At 35.0% G+C, this 18,170-nt stretch overlaps 1 protein-coding gene across 10 annotated transcripts in view; it reads left to right on the top strand.

Moving 5' to 3' along the window:
* kirrel3b (kirre like nephrin family adhesion molecule 3b) overlaps nucleotides 1–18,170 on the top strand; it is a 367,679-nt gene that overhangs the window by 208,483 nt on the left and 141,026 nt on the right. For all 10 annotated transcript variants that reach the window (XM_021467925.3, XM_073929721.1, XM_073929720.1 and 7 more), the window contains exon 2: nucleotides 14,865–15,014. In XM_021467925.3, the coding sequence (XP_021323600.1) occupies nucleotides 14,865–15,014 (150 nt within the window). The remainder of the gene's footprint in view (nucleotides 1–14,864; nucleotides 15,015–18,170) is intronic.

The raw sequence follows: 18,170 nt of genomic DNA, 5'->3' as shown, positions 1-18,170 counted from the left end.
TTGTTTGATTCAGTTGCTGCTTATATGACTCTTGTAAATGATTCTTTTGGAACAAATGATAAGCAGTGCTACCAGTGTTGTTTGATTCAGTTGCTGCTTATATGACTCTTGTAAATGATTCTTTTGGAACAAATGATAAGCAGTGCTACCAGTGTTGTTTGATTCAGTTGCTGCTTATATGACTCTTGTAAATGATTCTTTTGGAACAAATGATAAGCAGTGCTACCAGTGTTGTTTGATTCAGTTGCTGCTTATATGACTCTTGTAAATGATTCTTTTGGAACAAATCATAAGCAGTGCTACCACTGTTGTTTGATTCAGTTGCTGCTTATGTGACTCTTTTATATGGTTATTTTAAAACAAATCCTAAACACTCGTACTAGTGCGGTTTGATTTAGGCTATCTCTAATAATACTGTGAAAATTAATCTGAAGACTCTTACCAATGCAGTGCTCCAAAGGCACTTCCTTTAAATACACACAAACACACACACCCTTCCTAACGGGAAGAAAATGGGAATAGGGGAAATGGCTGGAGAAGGCTAATACTATGTGATTGGGAGTGTGTGTGTGTGTGTGTGTGTGTGTGTGTGTGTGTGTGTGTGTGTGTGTGTTCTGTAGAGCCTCTGATTAGACTCTTCCTCTGGCTGAGAGTCATTTCTGTCATGATTCACAGAGGGTGAGTGTGTTGGAGAGCGTCAGGCCTTCGCATCTCTGTTATTGCAAGATGAAATAGAGCAGGGGGTTTTGTGGACCGCCGGCGCCGTTGGAGGGTAAACAAATTACCTCCGAATGAGATGAAAACATTACAGAGACCATAATGATCCCTGGCTCATCAGTTTGAGTCTGTCTATTCCCCAGCACTTAAACAAGCACAGCCATAATCCAATCTGTCTAAAGGGACTGCTGAACCTTGTCAAGGTGTGAAGAACAAGTGCAAACAGAAGAGATGCCGCCGCTGCTTCTAGGATTGGCTAAACATTTACTTAATAGACTGAGAAAATATGTATTGGATAACGAATGCCATCTAGGGGGTTTTATTCTGATTGATCTCTACAGGTTTTAGGAATATTGATTTGTGATTGTGAGAGCAGGATTTCTCAAAGCTATACATTATACACAGCATATGAGTACATTTTACAAGAAAATGCATTCTTTCTACCTTATAATGTTGTGTATTTCTTTCTTTTTTTTAGTAATAAGGCAAAGAATGGCCAGTTTTGTCCAACCAATTCTAATTAAATGACTCTTTGGATCGTATAAGTGAATCAAAAACATAAGGCACTACCAATGTTGTTTGATTCGGTTGCTGCTTATATGACTCTTAAATGTTGATTATTTCTCTAATGAATCACAAACATGTGCTTCCAGTGTTGTTCAACCAATACCTAATTAAACTAATCTAGTAAGAAGATTAAGATGAATCAGTCAGTGAATCAAAATATTAAATGTGAACAAATGATTCTTCTGAAACTATATTAGTGATAAGGCAAAGTATGACCAGTTTTGTTCAAACAATTCTAATTAAATGACTCTTACAATCTAGTTCGTATTAGTGAATCAAAAACATACTGCGCTACCAATGTTGTTTGTTTCGGTTGCTGCTTATATGACTCATAAAAGTTGATTCATAAACATGTGCTACCAGTGTAGTCCAACCAATACCCAATTAAACTAATCTTGTAAGAAGATTTGTGTGAGATGAGTCAGTCTGCGATAGTGAGTTAAAACATTAAATGTAAATAAGTGATTCTTCTGAAACTATATTTAGTGATAAGGCAAAGCATGGCCAGTTTTGTTCAAAACAATTCTAATTAAATGACTCTTACAAACTGGTTCGTATTAGTGAATCAAAAACATACGGCACTATTGTTGTTTGATTCGGTTGCTGCTTATATGACTCTTATAAGTTGATTATTTTTCTAATAAATCATAAATGTGTGCTACCAGTGTTGTCCAACTAATACCTAATTAAACTAACCTAGTAAGAAGATTAAGATGAATCAGTCTGTGTTAGTGAATCAAAATATTAAATGTGAATAAGGGATTCTCCTGAAAAAAAAATGTTTAGTGAAAAGGCAAAGTATGGCCAGTTTTGTTCAAACAATTCTAATTAAAAGACTCTTACAAACTGGTTCGAATTAGTGAATCAAAAACATACTGCGCTACCAATGTTCTTTGATTCGGTTGCTGCTTATATGACTCTTAAAAGTTGATTCTTTTTCTAATGAATCATAAACATGTGCTACCAGTGTAGTCCAACCAATACCCAATTAAACTAATCTTGTAAGAAGATTTCTCTTAGATGAAACTTCTGCGTTAGTGAATCAAAACATTAAATGTGATGTAGTGATTCTTCTGAAACAATTTTTTTTTTTTTTTAGTGAAATGGCAAAGTATGGTCATTTTTGTTCAAACAATTCTAATTAAATGACTCTTACAAAATGGTTCATATTAGTGAATAAAAAAAAAAAATGGTGCTTACCAATGTTGTTTGATTCAGTTGCTTCTTATATGGCTCTTAAAAGTTGGTTCTTTTTGAAATAAATCATAAACATGTGCTACCAGAGCATATTGTTGAATTTTTTAAATGTTTAATGCATTTTCCCCCAAAAAATGTGTCAAAATAAGATTTGTCACCAACATTAATTCTATTTGCAATAACACAGAGAAAGTTGAAAAATTGTAAGACTCAAAATCATTGCAAAGTAGGCAGCACGATGGCGCAGTGGGTAGCACGATCACCTGGGTTGGGTTGCAGCTGGAAGGGCATCCGCTGCTTTAAAAATATGCTGTATAAGTTGGCGGTTCATTCTGCTGTGGCAATACCTGAATAATAAAGGGACTAAGCCAAAAAAAATGATCGAATCACTCTAAAGTGAATGAAAACATCCCCAAACATCACACAATGGTTAAAAAACCCTGACTGAACAGACAGAAAGACAATGATTTATACACGTCTAATGCAATGGCTCATATACACAAACAGCAAGTATATTAAATTTTCTTCACAATTAGATCAAATTAGAACACATATTTAATCGCATAAATATTTTTTTTTCAGGCATTGTTTTTAACTTACCTGCGAGGTAATGACACCCCTGCTGTGCCCTCATCTTTTTCCGTGCCATCTGTTCCACATCATATTACAAAAGCCAAATATAAATCAACTTGATACAATGACACTCAAATAATGTTTTGGTGGTTAAGAGGTTATGACAGTTAGATATTCATATTTTAACACTTATAATGACATATTACAATATTACAGGAGGCAGAAATTCTAATTAACTCCCAGATGGGAAATAACATAATCGACATCACCATTTTATTCTTAAAGGGACAGCACTCTTTTAGGACTTATGATGTAAATTGGTGGCAATCCATTCTCAATGTTATAATATCACCTTTAAAAATAGAGTCAGGTTAAACACTGTTTTTATAAATGTGCCAAGTCTGTCAAAACCATACAGTCAGGTTTAATTCAAAATGCATCACTACTTAATTGTCCTCAAATCTAATAAAAAAATCCAAACAAAGGATGAAATAATGATTTAATTGAAGTTTGAGCTGGAATTTAAAAGAAAAAAAAAACTACTTGGAAAGCCACTAAGTTGGACTTTTCAAGCTGTTACATCATTTTGTAGACTTCTTTTACATTCAAAAAAGCAATGATATTCACATATTAATTCCACATAGTTAAGAAATTTGTGTAATTCCATTAAAACTTGTGGTATATATCATAAATGTTATTATAAAATAAAATAAATATAATAATAATAATAATAATAATAATAATAATAATAATAATAATAATGATAATAATAATAACATTTACAAAAATAAAATAAATAATAAAATACAATAAGATAAATTATAAAAATGAAAAAAAATGTCCAAATACTGAATTTACTAAATAATTGTTAACTTAAATAGTGCAAATAAAATAAAATTCAATAAAATCACATATTTTTACATAAATCACATAAAAAACAAATATCATTTTTTCATTAAAATAAACTAAATGATAAATAATTAATATAATTATTAAATAAACAATATTATTACAGCAATAAATATATGATATAAAATTTAAAAAAATAAATAAAAAAATAAATGAAAATAAATTAAATTAAATTAAATAATAAAAATATATAGTAAAATAGTGCACTCATGTCCAGATACTGAATTCACTAATATTTGTTATAAATAAAATAAAATAAAATAAAATAAAATAAAATAAAATAAAATAAAATAAAATAAAATAAAATAAAATAAAAATAGTCACCCGTGTCCAGATACCCTATTCACACAGAAACAGTTCACTTAACAGTTGTGCCTGAAATAGAAGAGATTCCAGTTTAGCACACTTGTCATTTTCTGTCTTTATTTCTTTATTACTTTATTTATTTTTTGAGCGTCTGTATTCAGCTGGAGGGCGGAGAGCCCCTCAAGGCACTGCCTGCAGTAGTAACAAACCCTGCTGACAGATCCAACACATGCCTCGAATATCAACACACCTTGACAAGCTAACACACAAGACGACATCCTAACACCAATTCACACTCAACCGACTGATGCTGAACAATGCGGACAATCACCAGTTTATCACAATCTGACACATTACAGTTTATCACAATCTGACACACACCACTTTGTGATCAGCATGATCATCTGGCAAAAAAACAAACACCAACCAATATCACCAACAGATGAGCTCACAAAACTCATCTGTCATTGGTCAGCTGCCATTGTATTGATATACAATTGAAGTCAGAATTATTAGCCCTAATTACTATAATAAAACTATACAGGGGGCTAATAATTGAAGAGGGCTAATAATTCTGACTTCAAATGTACATGCAAATTATGTTCCTACTAATTATATCTATACCGTGGTTTTGGCGGTTGAATGTTTATGACAGTGAGATATCCATTTTAATGGCATTTCAGAATTTTAAAGAGTGCAGAAATGCTAATTGACTCCCTGCTGGGGAATAATATAATCAACTTCTACCACTATGTTCTTAAAGGGACAGCGCTCTTTACATGCTTTCAGGCCTCATGATGCAAATGGATTGCAATGTTGAAATATCATATTAAAATTAGCACCAGGTCAAATGATGTTAAAAACTTCCCCAGTCGGTCAAAAGCAAACTGTCAGGTTTCATAATTCAAAACGAAGCACTAATCTTCCCTCAGATTGTTAAAAATGTCCTTCAGAATTTTTCAGATAAGAAATAAAATTGCAATCTGCACTCAGGAAAAACTAATCATTTAATTGGAAATTTGACTATTCACTTCATTGATCAATCAATCAATCAATCAATCAATCAATCAATCAATCAATCAATCAATCAATCAATCAATCAATCAATCAATCAACCAACCAACCAACCAACCAACCAACTAACAAATCAACTAACCAAATAACAAAAAAACATCAATCAATCAATCAATCAATCAATCAATCAATCAATCAATCAATCAATCAATCAATCAATCAATCAATCAATCAATCAATCAACCAACCAACCAACCAACCAACTAACAAATCAACTAACCAAATAACAAAAAAACATCAATCAATCAATCAATCAATCAATCAATCAATCAATCAATCAATCAATCAACCAACCAACCAACCAACCAACCAACCAACTAACAAATCAACTAACCAAATAACAAAAAAACAACATCAATCAATCAATCAATCAATCAATCAATCAATCAATCAATCAATCAAATCAACCAAGCAACCACAATTAACCAATAAAATCAGTCAACCAACCAACCTAACATATTAATCAACCACCCATCCAAATCAATCAATCAATCAATCAATCAATCAATCAACAAATCAACCAACCAAGCAAAAAAAAAAACTCAATCAATCAATCAATCAATCAATACAACCAACTAAAATCAACCAAATCAAATCAACCAAATGAATCAACCAACCAAAAACCAACCAAAAACTAGACTAAATCAAAACCAAATCAAATCAACCAACCAACCAACCAATAAATCAACCCATATAAATCAATCAATCAACCAACCCACCAACCAAATAAATAAATCAATTAATCAATCAAACCAACTGCCCAAAATAATCAATTAATCAATAAACAAATTAATCAATTGATCAATTGACCAAATAATAAATTAAACAATTAGACAATCAATCAATAAATTAATCAATCAAACAACAACTAAAGTCAACCAACAAATTAAATCAAATCAACCAATAAAATCAATCAATCAACCAACCAAAAGCCAACTAGGTCTTTTCAACTATTGCATAATTTAAAAAAAATCATTCATTCATTCATTTTCTTGTCGGTTTAGTCCCTTTATTAATCCGGGGTCGTCACAGCAGAATGAACCGTCAACTTATCCAGCAAGTTTTTACGCAGCGGATGCCCTTCCAGCCGCAACCCATCTCTGGGAAAATTTTAAAAATCAAGATTCAAAATTCAAGCAATGATGTTCAGACATTAACTATTAAATATATTAACATAACATTAAATATAATAAATGGCTGGTTAAAAGATGGACAATGAATTAGCCACAAATGGAAATTAGCAAAATAATTAAATAGTTTGACATTACATCATTTTCCTGTTCATCCTTGTAAAGCAGCTTTGACACAATCCACATGGTATAAAGTTCTATGAAAATATTGTGTCTTGATGCAAGACTTACATTATATCTCATTAATAAGTACCCTTAATTATTCACAATTAGCATGACTTTGGCATTCCCCTTGACTGTTCAAGTATCTTCCTCCAACTGTACCCAGCTTTGCTTTGGAGGACTTGAAGACAGAGTATTATAAAGCTGTACAGACATAGTAAGAGAATGGAGGAATCTGTTGCCTCCACTTCACTGTTCTCCACGCTCGACTGCACGTGCAGCTGGCGGTCTCGAATGCAGAGAAGATGAGGAGCGAGGAGGAAGGGTCTGAGTGAGCAGCCAAGCGCAACACTGCCAGATGTGACCGAAGCGTCGGAGGGCTCCAAACATGCCTGGACTCCTCCACCAGAGTGGGCGAACTTAAGCCCCCCGGTTCGACGTTTTTTATTCTTTACCCATTTCCCTACATCCCCCTCTTGACTGACCTACATATGTTTTCCTGCCGCTTAAGGTGGTTTAGGGGGGATAATACAGACCCGTTTTGCTGTCCGAGTGGACACAGCAGGTGGTGCAGAGCTGCAAACAGATCACTGGGAAGGAGGTGTTAACCTCCCTGACCAGAACTCACTGTCCTGTTAGTGACCACCTAGCTTAACCTGTCCATGACATTTCCTCTTATGGCAGGGCACCACGGTGGCTCAGTGGGTAGCAGAATCACCTCACAGCAAGAAGGTCGCTAGTTCGAGCCTCTGCTGGGTCAGTTGGCATTTCTGTGTGGAGTTTGCTTGTTCTCCCCGTGTTGGTGTGGGTTTACTCTGGGTGCTTCGGTTTCCCCCACAGTCCAAAGACATGCGCTATAGGGGAATTGTGTATGCTAAATTGGCCGTAGTGTATGTGTGTAAGTGCAATAGTGTATGGGTGTTTCCCAGTGTTGGGTTGCAGCTGAAAGGGCATCCACTGCGTAAAACATGTGCTGGATAGGTTAACGGTTCGATCCGCTGTGGCGACCCTGGATTAATAAAGGGACTAATCATTTAAAACGCCGAAAAGAAAATGAATGGATAAATAAATAAATGAATGCAGCTATTAAATTAACATCATGATACAAGTATGTAAGCATTAAAGCTGTCTATAGCTAAACTATTCCTTATTTTTATCTACGTGGGTGAGGAAGCACCTTGTCTCCATGTCATCCAAGAATAAATCATCGTTTTCCACCTCTCTGACATTACCAAATTGGGAAAACGCCAGTGACAGTGAAAAAAATATGAGAAAAACTGTTGTTACTCTAATTAGCTTCTAAGATGTATTAGCCTTACTGTTAATAAAAGTTTACAAAAAATGTATATGCACAAATTTAATATTGTATAGCTTCTATATATAAACAATATCAGACGAGTAGCAATATGGCGCGATATGGCTGTATATCAGCACTGGTGAGATGCATGCATTGCCTCAAGGCCAGAGGTCGAGTGCATTAGTGCCCCACCAGTGACGATATACAGCCATATTGCACTGCTACTAGTGTGAAATTGCATTTATACAACAGTTCGACGGCATAATTGTGTATATAAAAAAGAAAATCAAACAAGGATAGTCTAAAAACCCTTTTGCATAAGGAACCAGGCCCGTGCAGAGACTGTCCAAAGAGCATGTGCAGGATACATTTTTTAAAGACCGGGGGTTAGGGGGTGTTGTTGTCGTTTCGCGCGCATTCTGATTAGCTACGTTGTCGCGCGCGTACTTTAAAGCAGGGGTGGAGGGAAGGGGAGTGGAGTGCACGTCTATCCAAGACTAAAAAGGTCATGTGCACTGCACAGTTTGAGCCCTATGTGTGCACGTGCCTGTAAGGAACTACTTTCTTCCGCCATTCATTCACATTGGCAATTCACAAACGTCACTTTAGAGCTAGTATTTGAATGATTTTCAAGCGTACTGTCTCAAGTGATTACAAAACAGGTGATTTTTCTCACATTTTAAGATTATAAGGCTGAACGGCATGAAATGCCATCAGTCTACAGTGTTTCTCTGAAAAATTCTAAACCCCAGATTACTATGCTGTATGAATACAGCACTACAACATACAAAAAAAAGAGATTTTGACTAAAAAAAAAGTCACTTACTAGTTCAGCTCTAGTTTGAAATAACGATGAGTTTTTCTCCTCTAAGGGCTTTTTTTAAATTATTTATTTTGTTTTGTAATACAGTTAGCGGTGGAGCCAGAGAGGCAATTGCACATTAGGAAGGAAAGTGGAGACTATTGTCATCTTATGATGGAACATCAACTGTCTTTGCTCTGCTCAGTATGACAGGCTATTGCCCGCGATGCGCTGATTTTCAGAAATGATAAATATTTAAAATAAGCACTATCCTTATAGATAACCTGCAATCCATACAATTACGTTCTTGCCTAAAAAAGCCTCAAAAGTAAATTATGTTGTCCAACAGCTGCAATATTTGTCAAACTGTAGTGAGTGTATTGATTTGGTGTCACTGTATGTGGGTGAAGTAATACAGAAGGGGTTAACAGGCTGCACGAGTGCTGATACTGCAGATGATTGCGCAACTAATCAGATTCAAGAACCAGACAAAACTTTTGTGTGTGTATGTATATATATATATATATATATATATATATATATATATATATATATATATATATATATATATATATATATATATATACACACACACACACACACACACACACTCACTTATTGACCTGCGATCTAAAAATGTAGCTTTTGTGGATGCTACTATGCTACTTGACTAAAAATTTGCTTCGCTACTGAAAAGCTATTTGATTTAGAAAGTAGCGACGCTGCTGCCACTTGTAGGCTACTACTTATAAAGACGCTACTGCTCAACACTATATATATATATATATATATATATATATATATATATATATATATATATATATATGCAGGCATGTTGAATTTATTAACTGTATTTGATGCATGTACCTGTACATTATAAGTAACTAAAGGGCTCTATGCATAGCTCGAGTTTTAAAGCCAACGATAAGCTTCCAGGGAATGCTTAATGTGACTATTTCACAAGGTTGTTATAACAGCATCTATGTTGTTATGTAATTACAATACATCGGTTATATAGACTTAAGCATTCATTTGGTTGTTCAAACGTAAAACGAGATGAAAGACTGTTGTGACAATTAGCATTGTCAGTGGCCATTTAAAATACTGGGGTAAAATAAACTTCTATTTTAAAGACATGGTAGAGGGAAATGGAATTTAATGCAGTGCTTCTTGTCCAATCGGAGACCGATTGGACAAGAAGTGAATAGGCAGTGAAGATCATTGAATTTGAAAGAAAACAGATGTTTGGCTGAAGCACTTTGGCTGCCTGGCTAAAAATTAAATGTCTGTGTACATATAAGTCAGTAAACTATCTAAAAATGAAAATAAATCATTTACTTTACATTTTTTTTTTTGTGGAAAAGTAATCTGATTACATTAATTACTTTAAAACGAATTACACACACCACTGCACCAAGTGCTCAAGTGGACGGGTCAGTGAATTACTGCACGCAGTGGACAATGCAGAAACACACGTGTAGTTGCAGGAATCACACATAAAAGACCAAAGATGCATTCATACACTCAGTATTCCAGTAACGTGACGAGGCAAGCACAAACTTGACGTCTCTGTATAGCCTGGAAGCGAGTCTGCTGCGATTCACAGCGGTGAGATAAAATCCTCCGTCTACAGTCTCAACAAGCTTACCTGAATAATCTACAGCCGGCGTTCACAGCAAACACACACACACAAAACACACGCATACGAATAAACTAGCTCGCAGCGCAGGGAAATGACAGAATGAGAAAGGCGGCGGTGTCCGGGCAAGCCTGCTATAGCCTTCAAAGACGAAGGGCCCAATATATTTATAAGAATTCATAGCGCATCTTTGCAGTCGTTGATTTAATAATAGCTCGTTGGAAGCGACAGATTTTGCCAGGGTGAATTTGTATAAATCAATCTGCGGACTCGTGTTTAGCTTTTAACAAGCCATTCATCACATTTTCCTGGAGGCAGGACTGAGGTATGACTGATTTGTTTACTAATCCATGGAATTTGTGCGCATTAAAAGACGTCCTGCTGGATTCTGCCAATTAATTATTTCCTCCCCGTGTGTTTAATTTAGCATTAATCTAGAAAAATGTCATATTTTAGGAGGTATCAGTATGTGCACGAGCACACTGACATGTCCGTGGCTAAATGAATAGAGAATTAGCCTCCAGAATCCTACGGTTTTCATATAAAGCAGAGTAATTACTGACCACCTACTCCAATAGGGAAGTGAAAAATTACATCTTTTCATATATCAGTGGGTCATTTGAATGAGTCAGGGTAATTAGATTCCATTAGGTTCATGTAGCACACGTAGATTCAATATGTTCCTTGTGGTGATTACATATACAACATATCCTTGTGTTTATACTCTACTTGACAGAGCTGAACAGACAATACTTAAAGTACATATACTGATATGTAAGTATATATACAGTATTAAAATAATAATGATAATTTTATATATATATATATATATATATATATATATATATATATATATATATATATATATATATTTTTTTTTTTTTTTTTTTTTTTTTTTACATACTTTCATGTTGCAAAAATTAACAAAAAAGCTGTCCAAGTATATACACACACTTATACTGTATGGTATGTGCTACATACTGAATAATTAAATTTGTTTATTAGCCTAAGAGCCTTTTAATGCACAGGCAAAGTCTAAAATAAAGTAAAATAAAACAGCATAATTTACAATTTTAAACAAAATGAAAATATAAATAAAAACAAAAATATATATAAATAAAAATTTTAAACATAAATTTAAAATAAAAATACATTAATTAAGATTTTTAAAACATATATAAGAATTTTATACACGAAAAAAATTTAATGAAATAAAAATATAATAAAATAATTAATATTTTTTTTTTAAATTTAATAATAAAACAAGAATTTTAAATAAAAATAATAAAATTAAATCGTTCAATGATAACAATAAAATAAAAAATACATTAAATTAGATTTTCAAAATAAATAAAAAGAATAAAATAAATAATTACGATTTTTAACATAAAATTAGAAATAAATAAAGTCAAATATAATAAAATGAGAATTGTATACAAAAATAAAATAATAATAATATAAAATATTATTAAAAATAATATTTTTAAACATAAAATAATTAAATAATTAAATAAAACTAATAATAATAATAATAATAATAATAATAATAATAATAATAATAATGGAAGTTTTTAGGCTTTTATTTTGAAAATACCATTGTAATTTTTGAGGTTGATTTTTCCCATTTAAGCATTTTGTTGACTATAAGTAATTTTCCAACTAATTCTCATTAGCATTGGTACACTGTTAGGCTAGGATTAGTCAAACATAAGTTGACATGAACTTGCAAATGTATGTCTTGCCAGTAGTTTCTGCAGATATTATGTAGACAGTGTACTAATACTCGTGCATAATGGATTTGCACAACATTTAGCTACCATCCCCAAATGGTGGTTTTGACATAAAAATCAAATAAATAATTAAATGAATAAAGAAATAAAGAAATAAATAAAGAAATAAATGACATCTTAAAATTCTCTAAGGACTTTTTCTGAGTAAAGTATAGCTAAATTAGAAGCACACACACACACACACACACACACCCACATACAGTAGATCAAGAAAGCGAGAGGGTGGTAAGTGTTCCACTGAAATGAGTATTGATTAAGCAGTACACTGAGATTTAGAGTGGGATGAGCAATATGAGGCCTCTTCTCCAACTGCAGACAGGCACACATCAGGACAGCTGCAGAGTTCAGCATGACTGCCAGTGTGACTCCCATTATACAGTCCTGCCAGCAAGAAAACCCGTCATCTCTCCGCTGAGACAGCTCATTGCAATATTGATAGCTGATGTCAACCATTGTATTTTTGAGTGTACATGTTTGTGACTGTCTAGCGCTGGAGTTTGGAAATACAGGACATTTGTCTCCTAACTAGACTCCCTTTGGAGACAGCAATCTTTAGGGCCAATCTGTCAATGCTAACCAGTCAAACCCGGACCCCCGAGTGACACTCGCCAGTCTCTTTGTGCCCCTGACTGTGGATATAGACAGCAGATCTTTTTAGTACTCCTTTTTCTGTCCTCCCTACTTGTTCTCCATCTTTGACATTTGTTCTCATATCTGCTACACCTTTTTCTAAGACTTGTCTTGTGTCTTGGTGTGTTACTCATAAAATAAACTACAATAAAATAAGTTTAAACATAAAATAGACAAATAAAAGAATACAATTAAAATAAATAAAACACATAGGAAATTTAAACATAAAATTTAAAATAAAAACAAAATAAAATAATATAATTAGGAACGGTAAACATAAAATTAAAAACATATAAAAATTAAAATGTTAAAATATTAATATATAAAGTATAAAATATTAAAAGTATTTAAGTGATTAATTTTTTACGAAAAATAAAAAATAAATAAAAATTATATGATTAAATTTTATACATAAAATAAAAAATAGAAATAATTAGAAAATAGAAATAAATAAATAAATAAAATAATGTAAATAAGAATTTTAAACACAAAGTTAAAAATAAATAAAAATAATACAATTACAATTTTAAACATGAAAAGAAAAAATAAATAAAATAATATAAATAAGTAAGAATTTAAAAAATAAAATAAAACACTAAATAATGTCATAAAGAATTTTAAAAATAAAATAAAAATAAATGAAAATTAAATTAAATAATGTAATTAATTATTCAAACATAAATTAACAAATAAATAAAAATAAAATACAATAGTATAATTATATTTTAACATAAAATAAATAATAAAAATAAAATATTATAATTAAAAATAAATAAAACAATATAATTACGAATTTTAAAATATAAAATACAACATTTATTAAAACAATGAAAAATAAAAATAAAACAGAAGATCAGAATAAAATAATAAAATATAAATTAAATTAAATTAAATTAAATTAAATTAAATTAAATTAAATTAAATTAAATTAAATTAAATTAAATTAAATTAATTGCATTGTACTTTGAGTGCCCCTGACTGTAGATATAGACAGCAGATTATTTTAGTACTCTATTTTTTTTTCCTCCAACTTGTTCTCCATATGACATGAGTTCTCATATCTGCTACACATTTCTCTAAGAGGCTTTTTGTGTCTCGGTGGGTTACTTGTGACAGTCTTCTCCACCCACTCGTCTCTAATGGAGTTCATCTTCATTTGCTTTGCATGTTTTTCTATGTGTGAAAGATGTAGTGTTGACTTGCAAGCGAGAGGTCTTCGGTGCACTTCAAGACCATGCATAATCACCCTCAAGTACTTGAAAGTTATTGAATAAATCCCTTGAATTAGGTCATGTAACATTTAACATTTCATAATAAACCACGTGTTTAAGACATGTCAATGTGAGGAGTGGAATCATGTGGGTAAAGCATTAAAGGGGACCGAGTATGCCACTTTTTACAAGAGGTAAAACAAGTCTCTGATGTCCCTAGAGTGTGTATGTGAAGTTACAGCTCAAAATACCACACAAATAATGTTGTTTAACGGCCCCCTGATCAAAATTGTGGTGTTTTGGCGACTGCCACTTTAAATTCAAATGAGATTGTACTTTTTTTTTAAAGGGGCGGAGCTACAAATGCCTGTACGTCAGCATAGTGGCAGATTGTCACTAGTGGGTGGGGCTTTCCCACTCTGACAAGACGAACAAAGAGAGTTTCTGCTGTTTCTAGAGAAAGCTTCTGACTGGATGATGGCCACTAGAGCAGGCTCCTGATTGGTTAATGTTGTGTGAATTTACACCAAAGTTAAATTATTTTTTCATTTGAGCGATTCACGTAAATCACGTTAAGTGTGTAATTTGGCTGAAATGCTCAATTCACAACGTCATTTGCTCGAATTACATCATTCACACCTCATTCACGTGTATAGCACCGCATGATGTCTAATCAAGTCTTTGGATTGACTTAACATTAAAAAAAAAAAAAAAAATCACTAATATTTTGAATGCACCATTAGATCCTGGCTATATCCACACACTATCTCCACACAACCGTGTATGAACTCCTTATAAAAGTGACTTTTCTGTAATAGGTCATCTTTAAAGTTTAACACACTCTCCCTCTTGTGTTTTAGGAGTGAATGCAGTGTTTTCTCAGCAGCCTCAGGACTTGGTAGTTGTGGCCGGTCAGCCTGTTACGCTACCCTGCTCCATCCCTGGTTACCATGGAGTAGTACTTTGGCTCAGAGATGGCCTCGCTTTGGGAGTTGGAAGAGATCTTTCAGGTAAAAATCAATCATTAATCACTGATATAGAAATATGTACCTGTTTATTTTATGATTTTGATGCTGGTTACACCAGTGTAAAAGGATATTCTTGACAAATACATCAGTGTGGATTTTCTGAATTTTTTACACAATAAAAACAATGCTGATCAATCATCTTTGAAAAAAAAAATAAAAATAAAAACTCTTGAACATCTAGTGATACCCGCTGTATAAAAAAGACTGGGTTAGTCCATCAAGACCTCCAGAACAAGGAAGATTACGCTAGAAGTATATCTAAACCAACTTTACATGACAGAATGTGCAAAGTCAAACAACAGAACTAGCTTAACAACAACATCAACATCTTCACACTTCTTCACAAGTCCTTTCCAGTTGTCTTGTCTAGTTGACAAGAAAATTCATTCAAAACAGTTTAGCTAGCTTCCAGGTTGCAATCAATCAATCAATCAATCAATCAATCAATCAATCAAGGTTGAGCAAAGTGCTTTACACCATTTCATTTTCTTCCATTTATCCGGGGCTGGGTCACGAGGGCAGTAATTTCAGGAGAGAACCCCAGATTTCCCTCTCCCCAGACACTTCCTCCAGCTCCTCCGGGGGGATCCCAAGGCAATCCTATCCCAACCGAGAAACAAAGTGCCTCCAGCGTGTCCTTGGTCTTCCCCAAGGTCTGCTGGGACATGCCTTGAACACCTCCCTGGGTATGCCAGGAGGCATCCGAAACAATGCCCGAACCACCTCAGCTGACTTCTCTCAGTGTGGAGGAGCAGCAGCTCTACTCCGAGCCCCTCCCGGGTGACAGATCTCCTCACCCTATCTATAACTAATTTTGGCCGCTTGTATCTGAGATCTTGTCCTTTCAGTCATGACTCAAAGCTATATGACCATAGGTGAGAGTAGGAACGTAGATCGACCGGTCGAGAGCAATGTCAGTACATTGTGGAATGGGTGGTGGTTGAAGGTTAGGACCAGGACAACTCAATAATCAGGCACAGACACTGGCTATTACTTTACACCAGTAAAAACTAATTAAACAACCAACCAACTTAACTCACTTGCAATAATATCATTCTGGCTGAAGGATTTGAACAGGAGTTAAAAACAGAAAACTCAACCATAACCACAAAAAAATATTACAGCATAATTAAACCATCATTACAGGAAAGACCATGCTGGTTAACCCTCTGCTAGACCGGCACTAACCTACATGAGCCAGTTACAACGTTCTAAACAGATCATTTCAGCAGAGTAATCAGTGGATTTAATGTCAATGTAAACAATTTACTCTAGAGACTGTGTAAAAAGCAAACACGTTCCCAATCACAGCCCCAGCGAATTTGATTGAATTTTACACTCCAACTAGCAGCCGGTCTTCATCTGCCTCTCAAATAACCAAATGAGTTTTAAACAAGGCTTTTGATAATTAAAGCTGACTTCGGTGCACAAGTTTAAGCTAGAGGGGGAGATTGCTTTTTAAAAACCATCCAATTGGTGTCAGGCGCAGGAGGACAAGAGCAACTAAAATATAACCTCTTGAGCACTTTTAACTGGTAATAGCTCGTGAAGTGTGCGGCTCTTCCACACTCGCCAAGTGCTGCGTGTTTGATTGCTTCATTTGATCTAACAAACCATTGGATTGCCATTATGTCCGAATACAGACGTTGAGCATTACTCTTATTCATACTCAGAAAAGAAATGTATGACTTTTACATTGGGTTTTGTGGATGAAATCCATCTGGGAACACAACAGGTGTATCCATCATTTTGAAAAAGTGTGAATTAAGACCTCATTCACGTGTCGATGGTTTTAGGTCAATCTGCAAAAGTTTGATATAGTTCCATTGGCACAATGGATTGTTAGTGCCATCTGCATTGATCTCGAGGGCTAGCCTGAACACCTGCCCAGTGAACTACTCGCTCCTGCATCTTCTCAATGATGGACCTCCAGCGTTCTCCAACCTCTGGTGCCTAGACTGCAGCTCTGCACAGGAAGTTTGTCCAGAGAACAATTGGGCATGCCCAACTGAGCCTGGTTTCTCTCTAGGTTGCTTCCTTCACTTCTGTCAATTGCTGAAGTTTGTTCCTTGCCACTGTCACCTCTGGCTTGCGTGGTTTGGGACATGTGAAGCTGCACATCAATGGATTAGCTCTTCAGTGTTTTAACAGTCCCAGCCGAGAGCTGAGTGCCAACCCAATCCGAAGCCAGCCAGCCAGCCCCATCAAGCACTTTAAAGCTATCCTTCTAGACACTTCCTCCAGCTCCTCCAGGGGAATCCTGAGGTGTTCCCAGGCCAGCCGAAAGACATAGTCCCAGAAGTGTGTCCTGGATCTTCCCCGAGGCCTCCTCCTGGTGGGACCTGCCTGGAACACCTCCCTACGTAGGCATCCAGGAGGCATCTGAAACAGATGTTCGAGTAACCTGAACTGGCTTCTCTTGATGTGGAGGAGCAGCGGCTCTACTTCGACCTCATCCTGGGTGACAGAGCTCCTTACCCTATCTATAAGAGTATGCTCTCATAACATCAGAAGGAAACTCATTTCGGCCACTTGTCTCTAAGGGTGCTTTCACACCTACACTTTTGTTTCGGAACGTATCTCGCTTGCCCAGTTAGCGCGGTTCGTTTGGCATTAGTGAACAGGGCAATCGCGCTCTGTTCCGCGCCAAAGTAATCACTCCGAGATCGCTTGAATGAGGTGGTCTCGGCTCGATTGAAACAAACCCTGGAGCGGTTAGATTGCAGTGAGAAAGCGATCCGATCCGAGCGCGGTTATATCAGTGTTTTATGGATATGTAATAGGCATACGGCTATATGAAAAGAGAATTATGAGTAGGGCAGGAAGTTTCGCGAGTCTCCGGATGCCCGCAAACGAGTGATGATCTCCCGGTAATCTCGCGTCTCCCTCCCGGTCCTCAAATAGGCATCGTCGCGCACCCTTCTCACCCCTCCCTACCGCATCTTTCCTAAAACACGTCGAGCGCGCACCCTGTCAATCACCACCAAACCGCCACCTCTCCTGACAGCTGAGCGGAAATAAACCCTGACACTCTGACCAATGTGAGGAGAGTTTACTCGCACGTGACTTGTTTTAGCTCTTTTGGTCCGATTAGAAACTTTGCAGTGTGAAAGCGAACCGCTCCAAGAGCAAAGAGCA

Source organism: Danio rerio, chromosome 18, assembly GCF_049306965.1.
Source record: "Danio rerio strain Tuebingen ecotype United States chromosome 18, GRCz12tu, whole genome shotgun sequence".
Taxonomy (NCBI): domain Eukaryota; kingdom Metazoa; phylum Chordata; class Actinopteri; order Cypriniformes; family Danionidae; genus Danio; species Danio rerio.
Note: the sequence above shows the minus strand (reverse complement) of the source record. Positions and strands in the feature narration are given on the sequence as shown.